This window comes from Pelodiscus sinensis, chromosome 12 (genome assembly GCF_049634645.1).
Source record: "Pelodiscus sinensis isolate JC-2024 chromosome 12, ASM4963464v1, whole genome shotgun sequence".
NCBI classification, from domain to species: domain Eukaryota; kingdom Metazoa; phylum Chordata; order Testudines; family Trionychidae; genus Pelodiscus; species Pelodiscus sinensis.
Window position 1 is genome coordinate 30,538,878 of NC_134722.1, and position 12,888 is coordinate 30,551,765.

Genomic DNA, 12,888 nt, shown 5'->3' on the forward strand with positions numbered 1-12,888 from the left:
CTTTTTACATTTCATTCCCCTTTGTTTTTATCAGATTCACTCTCTCACTTTCAGACACTAGTACTACTGCCTCCATGGCCCTGAGGGGTGATAGTTAAATCCAAATATAGATCTTGAGTCTAAGATTGAATCGGCCCACGTGGCCCCATCTGCTCCAGGAAGCCCCATTGTGCAAAGAACCATGTGGGCGAATCCCGTTGGAAGGTTAGGCTCAGGGACTGATTTCGCTGCCATTGAACAGGTCCTTTAGTGCTTTCTGTTCACGAAATCTAGTTTGGCACAGGAGCGCCCTAATAATCTCGCGGTCTCGGGTCACGTCGGAGGCGAGCTGTTTAATTTATGATGGCTGGAAAAAATATGGAGTGATTCGCACATGCCACAAGGAGGGAGAAGCTAGGAGAGCAGCGGGCTCGGGGGGAGACGTGAGGGACAGAACAGGGCAGAGCGCCAGCCCTGAGAATGGGGCGGTAGGGGCGGGAATGGGAGGCTATGTGGGGGGGAAGGAAGGAGGGCAGGCGTGAAGATGGGGACGGGCGAGGGAGCCCAGCTTTCCGGCGCTTAATGGGCGAGTGGGGCCACTAAGCCCACGGGTAACGTGATTTCCCTCCCGCGGCAGCCACCGCCGCCTCCCCCTTTATTACGCGCAGCCCGTGTGCTTGCGGCCCAGCCGGGCCCCGCCTCGCCTCGCTCGGAGGGGCGGGGGCTGTGTGGAGCGCAGCAGCAGCAGGCAGGCGCGGAGCTGCCCTTCTATAGGAGCCGCCATTAGCGCTGGGACCCGGTGACAGGGTCTCGGCGACGGCGGCCAGCGCGGAGCGGGAGCGGAGGTAGCCGGGGTGGGTCCCCGTTTGATGGATCCCCGGATCGCCTGGTTCCAGCCAGAGCAGCTCGGCCCCTCGAACCGCCTGTGGATGCAGATCTGGGAGACCACGCAGGGGGTCCGCAACCTGTACTTCCAGCAGCAGCAGCGGCAGCAGAGCGCCCCCGCCGGGGTGGGCCCGGCCTCCCCGCCCGGCATGTACCGCGGCCCCCGCACCGACCCCCAGCCCGACTTTCTGCCGCTCGAGAACGCCAACAACCAGCACAACCACAGCCGCCACCAGGCCCCGCCGCCCCCGGGGCCCACCGCCTGGGCCCGGCCTGCGCGGGGCGCGCCGCCCGCCGCCTCCATCTCGGCCGCCGGCAACAAGAGGAAACGGGACAACAAGGCCAGCACCTACGGGCTCAACTACACCATCCTCCTGGGGGGCACCGAGCAGGGCGGGAGCCCCGCCCCGGGGGACGGGCCGGTCGCCAGGGAGCAGGCCCAGCCGCTCTTCACCGGCACCCCTTGGAAGGGGAGGAACTACAGCCAGGGAGTCGTGGGGTAAGCGCCCGGCGCGGCCTGGCGGGGAGCGGGGCCGGTGGCCGTGGGGATGGGGACGAGACGGGCGGAGGGGCCCCGTAGGGTCAGGAAAACAGCCCATGTGAGGAGACGCGACCCCTATGGGGCCGGGACAGGCTGGCTGCTTGGGGGATCTGCTCCCCAGCCGCCGCCTCTTCTTGCCCTAACCGGACGCACATGGGGTGGAGGGGAGGGCAGAGCATGCTCAGTCCCCGTCTCCCGCTGTCGCTGCACATACACGCAGATGTGGGGCCTGTTACACGCCCTCCTGTGTCGTTGCGTAGCCCTCCCCCCTTATTTATTGAGGGGGGGGGGAGATGATTTCTGCAGGCACCTTTCTCTGCTGTTACCCATCAGGAGCATCACTCCCTGCTGCCGTTGCTCAGATGCATATGGGAGAGGGTGAAGAGGCATTGTTGCCTACTCTAGCATCTTCTCTTGCTGCCATTGCCCGCAGGCAGACTCATATTTTTTTTTGGGGGGGGGGGGGAGAAGAGTTATTTCAAAGCAGTCTCTTCATTTGTTTTCTCTTGGATACCATGGCAATAGGATTGTTAGCAATACCTGAAAGAATTGTTCAAGGAGAAGTTGGTTGTGCAATATAAACATCCACATTTTCTGCACCAGTGGGCAGTAATCATCACCTTTTCTGCTTCCAAGCATGCAGGATAGGCTTGTTAGGTGGCATATTGTGCATGTGAAATTAAGGACCTTAGTGGATGGACACCTCATAATATGATTGCAGTGGCACAGTAGCAGGGAATAATACCTAATGTCAGAGTACATAAAGAAAATCTTCAATTGCAATAAAATGTATGCTGTTCTGGAAATGCCCAAGGAAAGTGTCCATATGAATACTAATGTTGTAGACACGCCCATATGCAGGAGGGAGGAATTGCCTTGTAGACTCCTCCTGTTGTCACTGCATGCATTCGTGTTGTGGATTTCATGCTTAGTTTAGTTAATGTCTGCAAAGCACTTTGAAGATGGAGGGTAAAGTGCTTTAGTATATTTATGTTTATTATTTGTTGAGGCCCTTCCCAATGTCCATGTGACTGCATATCCACATGGGGAGGGGGGGGGGGCATATTTCTCAGACATCACCTGCCCTGAGTATGGTGCATGGTGGTAGGGAAACAGTAAAATAGCCTTTTGTTGCGTTCATGTACACTTGCACCAAGGTGACTTAGAGTGGGTTTTTTTCTGAGTTCTAGCTCTTCATATACCTTCTACCAAAATTGCATGTGTTTACTTGGGGAGGCATTTTGCACCAACCTCTTGCTCTCATTGCTTTTATATCTTGTTGTATTAATGCAACGGTCAGTGAAGTACATGGGCTTTTCCTTCTGACACTGAGTATACTCCCATAGAGAGTATATTTTGCTGAGGGCTGATGGTACAGTTACAAGAATGCCATTTCTGCAGTGCTCACCAGCTGACAACATTTATCTCTCTCTGAGAGGCAGAAACACACAATCGGGGGTAATGTCAATGTGAGGTTAGTTTTGGTTTGCTTAGACCTTTTCTGACTGTATGTAGGCATCTGGATGTCTCGTATAAATTGCCTTCTGTGCTGTGTATATATATTTGGTAGCGTGTCTAACGCAGCCCTCACCATCTGGTGACTGGTGAACATATGGTGGGTGGGCATGTGTACACACCCCATTTACTGTCATATTCCCACGTATGAAGGAAATTATTGAGGGGGCTATTTGTATAGATCCAGCTAATGTTATATATGCGGGCTTAGGATGAAAGATCTGGGGAAAACATTTTGGATACTTTTTACTTCACGCATATGTTCGCATACTCTCTGGATGGAGATTGTATGATGATTAAGGCTAAGATTTGGTCATGGGTATTTTTAGTAAAAGTCATGGACAAAAATTCACAGCCCATGACCTTTCAATGACTTTTATTATGTACCTCTGACTAAAATTTGGGACGGGAAAGCTGGATGTGCCACATGTTCTAGGAGTTGGCCCAGTTAGGACAGGCTCTCTCCCCAGTATCTGAGTAGTGGGGACTGCCACCTCCTACCTGCACACCCTGCCTCTGCTCCTCCCCAAGCCCTGGTTCTGTAGCTTTCCATTGATGGAACTGAAGCCAGTGGGAGCTGCAGCTGGGAGGCAGCATGTGGAGCTATGAACTGAGCTCTCCCAAGTAGGCACCTCCCTACACCCCAGCCCTGAGCCCCTTCCCAACCGAAATTCTTGCTGCTTAGGGATAACCTGCTGACTCTGTGTATACGAAGTCAGTGATATCTTTACTACAGTTTTTTGCACAAAGTGTCTGCCCCATGTCAGACGTAATTTTGGAAAACATTTTTTTTAGTTTATTTTCTATTCTGTCATATTTTTACTTCGAGAGAACATTTTTTTTTAAATGTATCATAAATTCAATGTAATTTTTCCTGCTATTGAAGTTACAGAAAACAATGGGTGAGGTTCAATGAGATATTAGGAGTTTTATTATTTAGGTCTTCTGTATGACAGCAGTCATAAGAGCAGAGCTCCAGTTGGATAATTATTGTTCCTCTAAATCAGTGCAGATCATACTTGTGTTTTATTTATATATATATATATATATATATATATATATATATATATATATATATATATATATAAATCAGCAAGAGCTAGTTGGTTTACAATTTAAACCCTAACTAGATCAAAGATGTTTTAGTTGCTGTCAAGGATTTAAAAAGATACTGTCAAAGGAATAAAGGCTGCATGTTGAACCTGTCCTATAAATAACTCTGTGTGGAAAAGGGGTTCCAAGATTTGAAAAAAAAATCAGTTTCTTATCTTAGAAAAAATTTTGTTTTTGATAGAGATGTAATAGTGTAGTCAATTAACTGACAAGCAAAAGCTTATAGGTCAATGCTATAGACTATATGCATTTCCTCCCCACCCCTTGCCAGTACGTTGTTTAGCAGGTTGGCCAGGAGCCTGGCTCAGTCCCGGCTTACACCGGGTCCAGGACCTACCCCTGCTGCATCTCTGCATTTAAAGTGTATTAGGAGCCAGCCAGGTAGGCAGGCAGCCCAACTTAGTTCTGGCTTGTGTCAGGTCTAGGAGCTCAGATGCCCTCCTGGAACGGGATGCTGCCTCTGGTAGAGAGGCAGACGCATGGAGCAACAGGCAGCCAGTCTGCGAGGGGGAGCTGTTTTGTTTTTGTTTGTTTTGTTTTTTTTAAACTGGCTCCCCTCATGGACCAGTTCCCACCTGGCACCCCGTGCTGCTGCCTCTGATACAGAGACAGCAGTGCAGAGTGGTAGAGGTCTCCTTGGGAGTGGGGCTGGAGTGTACTGGCTGCTGGCCTCACCCCTGGGATCTATAGAATAGTCGAGTAACTGGTAGGAATTCATGAGGTTAATAGACCATTGAATTAACCAATATTTAACATCCCTAGTTAGTGGGGATGTATTCACATGTACCATAATGCCAACTTTCCTCTTTGTCTTTATTCTGCTTTGTGGGTAGGGCAAAGTAGAGTATCAGTATTTTGTACACATTCTGCTGTGGCCTTGTCAGTAGTCCTCCAACTGTTGGTCATTTAAACTCAGATTACACTTGTGTAACTGACATTTTATGAATTTGCCAGTTCTGTTTGAATGTTGGATTACTTGTTTTGCTTTTTTAAATTTAAATCAAGTCTTTCTGCACAGTTATTACAATTTAATACCTTTTTCCTAAAATGTCCTTGGTCTCTTATAGGAATGTAATAGGATAACCATTTACATAGTTAACCAATAAGCTCAGGCTTATTGGTTACCATAAATGGTTACATGCAAGCTCCCACCCTGCTCTCAGGGAGTTAGCTGCCGCCCCATACTTGCCTCTGTATTGGAGGCAGCAGTGTAGGTGGCAGCCAGGTTCCTGGGAGGGGCCGACAGGTGGGAGCCGGTACACACCAGGAGCTGGCTTAAAAGCTGGGTTCCTGCTGTGCACTGGCTCCTGGGGAGCTATTTGCCACCCTCCGCTGCAGGTATGTGTAACTGTGTAGGCCGTGAAGTTTTCAGTGGCTACATGGTTATTCAGTTACCTGCATTTGAACATCCCACGTCTCTTAAATAATTTATTTCATGCAACTAACTTGCTTCTATAATTCAAACATACAGGCTTATAACTAATAACTACAGACTGTTGCCAGTGTCTCATTGTCTCATAATGCTAGATGGTAATGTTGATCAGAGAGGTCTGTGATCTTGTTCTAAGTGAGGTTTCTGCTGAGATATGTACTGTACATTGAGTTCATTATTTTCTTCTATCATCACGAATACGTTTTACACTACTGTAGGATAGTACTGACTAATATAATTAATTGCTTCTTTGGATGCCTGCTAATTTTTTTATAAAGTGACACTATCAATGTCAACAGGTCTTAAACTCATTTCTTACTTTGCTATTTCCATGCAAATTATTGTCATGAAATGTAGAAAAGCCCTGATATTCATGTTATAAAAATAGTATATGTAAGTTTAAGCTTTCTGTTCACTCTTTTGTCAGTGACTTTAGTATGAAGTTATGGAATATGGAATATTTATTTTTAGAACATTAGATCTGAATTACTTTCAGACCTTCTCTACTCAACATATTTACCAGTATTTTCATTCCTGATTAGGGAGGGGAATATGTATTGCTTGTACCACATGCGTGTTCAAGTAAGAAAACCAACAAACACATAGGAGTCTAGAGTTTTTCAACGTTCTAAAAATCAGGTCCATAGTTCAAACCTGCAAGAACAGTAAGGATAGACACTTGACTGGATGTAATAGTGATCACTAAAGTTCAGAAGGTTAAATTAAACTAAGCACATATATTGAAATATTGGAAATATTTTCTCTTTTAGACAGCCATCATGTTCTATCAGGTATATCGGTGCTTCTGTTTTATTGTTGGATTTGGATTGAGGAACATACCATTCATGTTGAAATATTTTACACAGGCAGTGAATTGAAATGAATTAATATTAAAATGATTCACTTGTGATAAGAGTCAGAAATTATCTGGGTGTTTCTTCACTGTACTGTTAGAGCAAAAAAAACTGTATGTACTATCAAGACTGAAATATTAAGCATTCAATAGTCAATCAACTTTAAAATAAGAGGGGTAGCCGTGTTGGTCTGGATCTGCAAAAGCGTCTGACGAAGTGGATCTTTGCCCACGAAAGCTTATGATCCAATACATCTGTTAGTCTATAAGGTGCTACAGGACTCCTTGTCAATTTTAAAAGTTAACGCTGCTCCTGCAGAGTTAAAAGAACTGTTGAGTACATTCTATGTGTTATGGCATATGTAACTATCAAACAATAATATATTGAAGCTTGCATTTATCAGAGATAAAGGGAACAGAAAATATCACATGGCCAAATTCTTTTATTTCTTTTTTCCATGACCTGGAATCCTTAAGTCGGCAATTTCTTATTGATCTTGTAAGTTTATTGATATTAAAGTGACCTGTAAAACAAGTTGCTTAAAGATTCAGCTTGTGTATCTTACCTGCTTTTATGATGGTAGTAAAGAATAAAACTAAAAACCTGATTGAAGAGTTGTAATTCATATATGTGTAAAATTAGTATATATATTTGATATGGCAAAGACTGCTTAAGTGAATATTCTGTGCTTCAGTATCCTTAACAGAGTAGTATGTTGTCTTGAGCCATAGTGGCAAAAAAGCACTAAAGTAATCTTTGTGGTATATCTTTTTCATCATACTTAAAAAAAAAAAAATTAGATATTATAGATTTCAGTGAGTTTTAATCAAGACAAGCTAAATCTGGGGTTTCTGGCTTATGCAGTTCTTAAGTGGTGTTAAAATTTGAAACATATGAGATGTGTATTTTTCCCATGTTTAAAGTAACTGAAATGTTTCTGCCAACATTTCAGAGGCAAAAAAACAGGGGGAGCAATTAGATTAAGTGATTCATTCTGAACTTCAGAGGCTGCTACCACAACTGGAGTTCAGTGAAGCTTATTAAAAGTTTATAAAAATGAATCTTCTCATCCTTATTCAGTATCTGACGTTCTAGTATAATGCCATAAGAACAAAAGCAGAGAAAGTAAACATCTGAGTTGGACAGTATATTAGAGCATATTATGCTTGTGCTCTTCTCAAACTGAATGAAAATACATTTCAGTAAAATACAAGTAGCTGATCTCTACATTTAGTGTTCTGTTCCAAGTACTACTTCAGTAATGTTTCTGGAGACTGAAGGTTGTGAGCTGAATTTAGGAGTTCTTCAGTAGCTGTCCAACTCCTTCAGAATTCACTCCTATGCAAAATACATATATCCCCAGCAGTGGCAATTTTTGTAAATGTCTTTTGAGACATATCTTTGTTTGGCTTTCTATGTGAGTTCTGAAGTTTTGGACACTTAGCTGACTGACTAACTTATTCCTTTCCAGAGGTTTGTTTTGTATTGTACTGTGACTGGTCTAACCTCACCTGTGATTCATCTGTTATTTCTTATCTAATACTACAAGGGCAGAGACCAGATACAGCTTGAAACTCACCTAGTCCTCATAAAAACCAAGTAACTAAATTTGAAGTGGAGAACTTCAGGGAGTAGAAATGCTCCTGCAGGAGTTCCAGGGTCAAAGGAAAGAGCCATTCAGGTGAACGGCATAAAGAGTGTAATTCTGTAGGGAACATGCTAGAAAGGAGTAGATAAGCTCATCTTCAGCCCCAGGCAGACAACATGCAGAGTGTATTCCTGTTGGGAGTAGATCCATGAAAGATCTAAAGAAAAAACAAGTTTGATAGACTGAATATATTGCTTGTTTTGAGCAGATTAAAATGGAAGCGGTGAAGAGAAGTGAAAGTTTGCATTAGAAGAATGTATTGGATGCACAGGCCAGTGAGTTAAGTCACACTTTTTATTAGGAAATATTAAGAGATGTTCACTGTAGTCAGGTAAAATGGAGAATGACATAAATGTGAAACATATTAACACTATTGAAAGGGAATAGTTGCAGACCAGGGTTGCGGGGAGAGGGGGAAAGGGGAGGAGAGACTTCATTAGGTTGGTGGCCATTGACCCATAGAGAAATCAGTGGGGGGACCCCACACAAAAATTGTAGCAAAGTTTAAAAAAAACCCCACAAAAACCTGTACATTTTTCAGCTAACTAACTGTTTCTGAAATTAAAAGCATTTGCTTTGTTTTGCCAGATATTTGGAGAAACTGATTTCAGAATATGAAAGTTGCAGTTGAATGTATTGTATATGTTTTAAAGTATGAGAGTACTTTAAAAAAAATCCATAAGTAGTAATTTGAGATTCCTAGGAAAGCCTCAACCAGTTTTTGGTAACCTGCCAAAATATATGTTAAAGTAAAAAAGACCATGAGGGATAAGAGCAAGGATGTGTCTGGGTCACAAATCCTTTTCTTTTGTACATCTGACAAGTTTCTTCATCTCTTCTGGATTTGTCACTTAGTTGCTATTGGAATAAAAGTAATTATAACTTGTAGGCTTATTTCTGATTATTTTGATTGTGTAGACTTCTCAGGGCATGTCTACACGCACAACAGTGCAACTGTTCCACTTCAGTAAGGGCACAATTGTGCTAACAGGTGAGCATTTTCAGTTGGCTTGGTTAAGTCACTGAAGTGGATTAACTCTGAAGTTAGCTTAGTATAACTGCATCTCTTAGAGGTGAGGCTTTTATACACTTAGTGGTTATGTTCTGCAGATGTAAGTTTCTAGTGTAGACCTTGGCTCAGTCTGTTAGCTGAGGTTTGTGGGAAGTCAGAATCTGCGCACTGCCCATAACCTCTTGGCATTTGGTGATAGTTTCTCTGTTGCAAGAAGTGAGATAAAACAAATAGGCTTTGGGGCAGGTTCAAAATGTAAAGGCAGTTTGAAAGATTTTTGACGCATAAAGTAAATATTGTGTAATAGTATTGTTTGGATGTGCTAAATCTTGGAATGTGGCCATAATGTACGTTTATGAAGATGACTAAAGGGGACTCTGAGAACCCTGCAGATTCTACACATGCAAAGAAATAGTGGGTGGGTTGTTTTGTTTTGTTTTGATTTTGTTTTCGTCCTCTTACGTTTATTTCTGTCTTCATAATTCAGACATTTTGTTGCCTGAGGATGATTCCAGATAGGTCGTGTTTTAGTTTAAAAAAACAAACAAACAGGCATTACTTTGTTCTTTTTTCAAACCAAGCTTTTACATGTTAAACAGCGTTTTAAGGTCACCACTATTATGTACTTTGGTGATTCCTCAGACTTCTAATAGTGCACCTAAACTGCACCGTAACTCAAAATAAGATAAGCAATTTGACCTACGCAAATTGCATATTTTATTTTGGTGCTATTTTGAAATAGCGCTTTATTTCAAAATTGACAAAATAAGCTATTCCAAAACATCCCTTACTCCTCTTAAAACGAGGTTTAGTGGGACATTGGAATAGCAAGCCCAAAATAACGGGCTTGCTGTGAAGACGCGGGATAGCTATTTTGGGATAGTCCAGTATCCTGAAATAGCGTTGCAGTGAAGATATACCCTGAGACTATGTCTGTACTCGCGGCTTCTTGCACAAGTACGGCTGTTCTTGCGCAAGAATCGGCAGTGCATCCACACTGCCCTCCCGCTCTTGCGCAAGGAAATTTACAGTGGTAAGAGAGGGCTCCTTGCGCAAGAGTTACGCTCTTTTTTTTTTATCAGGTGTAAGCCCTCTTACACAGGTGCTCTTGTGCAAGAGGGCAGTGTGGATGCTCGGCAGGGATTTCTTGCGCAAGAAATCCCATTGGCTAAAATGGCCATCAGAATTTTCTTGCTCAAGAGCATCCACACTGCCATGGGAACTCTTGCGGAAAAGCATAGCGCACACATGGCTGTGTGGACGTTTTCTTGCGCAAGTCTTTTGTGCAAGATGTTCTTGAGCAAGAAACCATCAGTGCAGGGCGGTGTGGATGCTTGGCAGGGATTTCTTTCGCATGAAATCCCATTGGCTAAAATGGCCATGTAGTGGGGTAGAGTGGTCCCCCACTGAGCCGGAGGTGGAGGAACCCCTCCGGGAGCCATTTTGGGCCCAGTCTACCCCCGCCCCCTCACCTGACCGGAAGTCAAAGGGCGGGGCTAGGACTATAAGAAAGCTGCCAGGGAGCTCAGTCAGGGCGCAGCCTCTGAAGGAGACGGAGGCCTGTCCAGAGCTCCTGCCTGGGGAGAATAGGACCGGGGCTAGGCCGCTCTCAGCAGCCTCCCCAGAAGCCAGCCAAGGTGTCCCTGCCAGGGCTATGGAGGCCGGGCCAAGCCAGCCAGCAGAACCTCCCAGGGACCCAGAGGACTGGCCCGAGCCGGGGGACTGGCTGGAACCCCGATGGGTACTGGAACGCCGGGGCCGGACGAGCCCACTGGACGCTGCAGAGCTCCAACCCCATGACCCCTGGATTGGGCCGCCCGGACCCTGATGGGACGACACCGGCCTCGACTCCTCGACGAACCTGCTGAAGCTACAGGTACCTGGGAAGGGGGAGACGAGAGTGGCCCAGGGGGTAGTCCGGGCGGAGAGCCGCCCGAGGCCAGCAAGATACGGGCCGGAGCCCTGCTGAGCCAGTCGCAGCTGCACTGCTGCCATCAGGGCTCCTGGGCCGGGGTGTAGTGAGGTGGGTGGGCCTGCGCCCCCCTGCCAGCCCCTAACCGGGTGGCAGTCTCCCCCTCACCGCTGCTGCTGCCGGTGCCCTCCCGGGCCCGCTCCTGAAGGAGGAGCTTCTACGAACTGGGGTTTGGGTGCGGCACGCCTGGCGTCAGGGCCTGGCCGCCATTTACCGTCCCGCCTGGAGTTAGGGCCTGGGTTTGGCTGGCGGTATTTGTTGACCGCCCTTCTCAAGAGCCCGGGCTTACCTGCGGTGCGTTTGGGACCGTCCGTGCATCGGGCGGGAACTCTTAAAGGGACAGGACTAGAACGGTTGCCCTGCCCCAAACTGTATGATACTAGACTGACAAGCGGTGGGCTTATTTCTCTGCGGCCCGGACCCGAAGCAAGGCCGGGCGTGCGAACAATTACCTCTTGGTCCAACCTGAAGGAAGGCGGGGAAGAGACTCACCTGCCTGGACTAGTTTAAGGCGCGGTAACGCAGGGAGGCAGGCACGTCTTTCCCTGTGCTGGAGGTGGAGGAGCCGCCTCCTGAAGGCCTACCGGCCTATCATAAACTGCCCCCGGAAGGGGGGGAAAGCTCAGGCTGTTGTGGACATTGCCGGAGGGCAGTGTCCTGAAAGGGATCCGGCCACCTGCCAGCAGTGGTAATTCCCCAACTCGACGGCAGGTGGCGCTGTGGTGAGCGGGAAGCCGCTACAGGCCATCAGAACTTTCTTGCTCAAGAGAGCATCCACACTGCCATGGGAGCTCTTGCACAAAAGCACAGCGCACACATGGCAGTGTGGACGTTTTTCTTGTGCAAGACTTCTTGTGCAAGATGTTCTTGAGCAAGAAACCGTCAGTGTAGACATAGCCTAAGTGTAGACTTCATTCCCTGAATCCCTTCACCCTGAATCCTCTGTTACTGTCATGTTAGGCTGTTTCTTTGTCCTGTATTTCATATAGCAGAGTAAGACAAAGCCAATCTTAAAGCCTTTAAGCTCAGACAGCTACATTAAAATGGATGAACAGCCACACTAACTGCTAAAAATTAATGACCTGTTCTTTGTTTTTAAAGGAATCATTGAGAGAGAGTTTAACTCACTTTCATATAATATTTAACTCTGATTTAGTTTAGAAATAATAAGGTTAAAGGCCAGGACTCACTGGTTCAACTCCAAAGCTTTTTTAAAGGCATCTAGTTAATTTCAGGAAGCTGTACATGTGACTCTTTTTTGTTTTGAGACTAACGAAACATGCAGGTTTGTAGTATTTTATATTTTGTGTTTAAACTTCTCACCCTCCTAATTAACAGAACCAGAAAAAATCTTGACTTTTCAACATTGGCAAGTTAAATGCGTTAAACAATTTGTGTGCAAAAAAAGTAGAGTTGGTATTAACTTGAGTTTTTGTTTACATACGTGCATGATGTAAAACTCTTAGCTATAAGAAAACAAAATGAAGACTCATATTTTAAAAGCATTTTAATGACACCACTTTCTTGTTCTTGATATGAAAACTGTTGAATAACATTTTAAATGCATGACAGCTTCTTAAATTAGATTAAGTCTTATGTCATGTTGGATGACACTTCTAATGTAAGAGACAAGGTGGTGAGATAATATCTTTTGTTGGACCAACTTCTGTTGGTGAGACAAGTTTACACAGTTAGTGTATGTTTCCTTTGAGCTGGGAGACATACTCAGAGTGTCACAGCTAAATACAGGATGGAACAGTCTCTCTAATATTTTGGGACTGACGTGTATGCAGCACTGTTGTAGCCATGTCCAATGTAAGTTGGCTGTATTGAAAGGAAATTTTATTCTGGCTTTTATTTATCTGCATGTTGTTCTGACAGCTATTCCCCTGCGCTCCTAAGGAGAGATGTTAAAAACTGATGACCAGGAGTGATGC

The 12,888-nt window shown here is 45.3% G+C and overlaps 1 protein-coding gene across 3 annotated transcripts in view; it reads left to right on the forward strand.

Annotated features, from left to right (window-relative positions):
• Nucleotides 1-507: 507 nt before the first annotated feature.
• TENT4B (terminal nucleotidyltransferase 4B) overlaps nucleotides 508-12,888 on the forward strand; it is a 60,091-nt gene continuing 47,710 nt past the window's right edge. Inside the window, exon 1 of one of the 3 annotated variants that reach the window (XM_075940247.1) lies at nucleotides 508-1,363. In XM_075940247.1, the coding sequence (XP_075796362.1) occupies nucleotides 849-1,363 (515 nt within the window). In that variant the 5' untranslated portion in view covers nucleotides 508-848. The remainder of the gene's footprint in view (nucleotides 1,364-12,888) is intronic. The other 2 variants (XM_075940246.1, XM_006121144.2) reach the window with 2 other exon arrangements.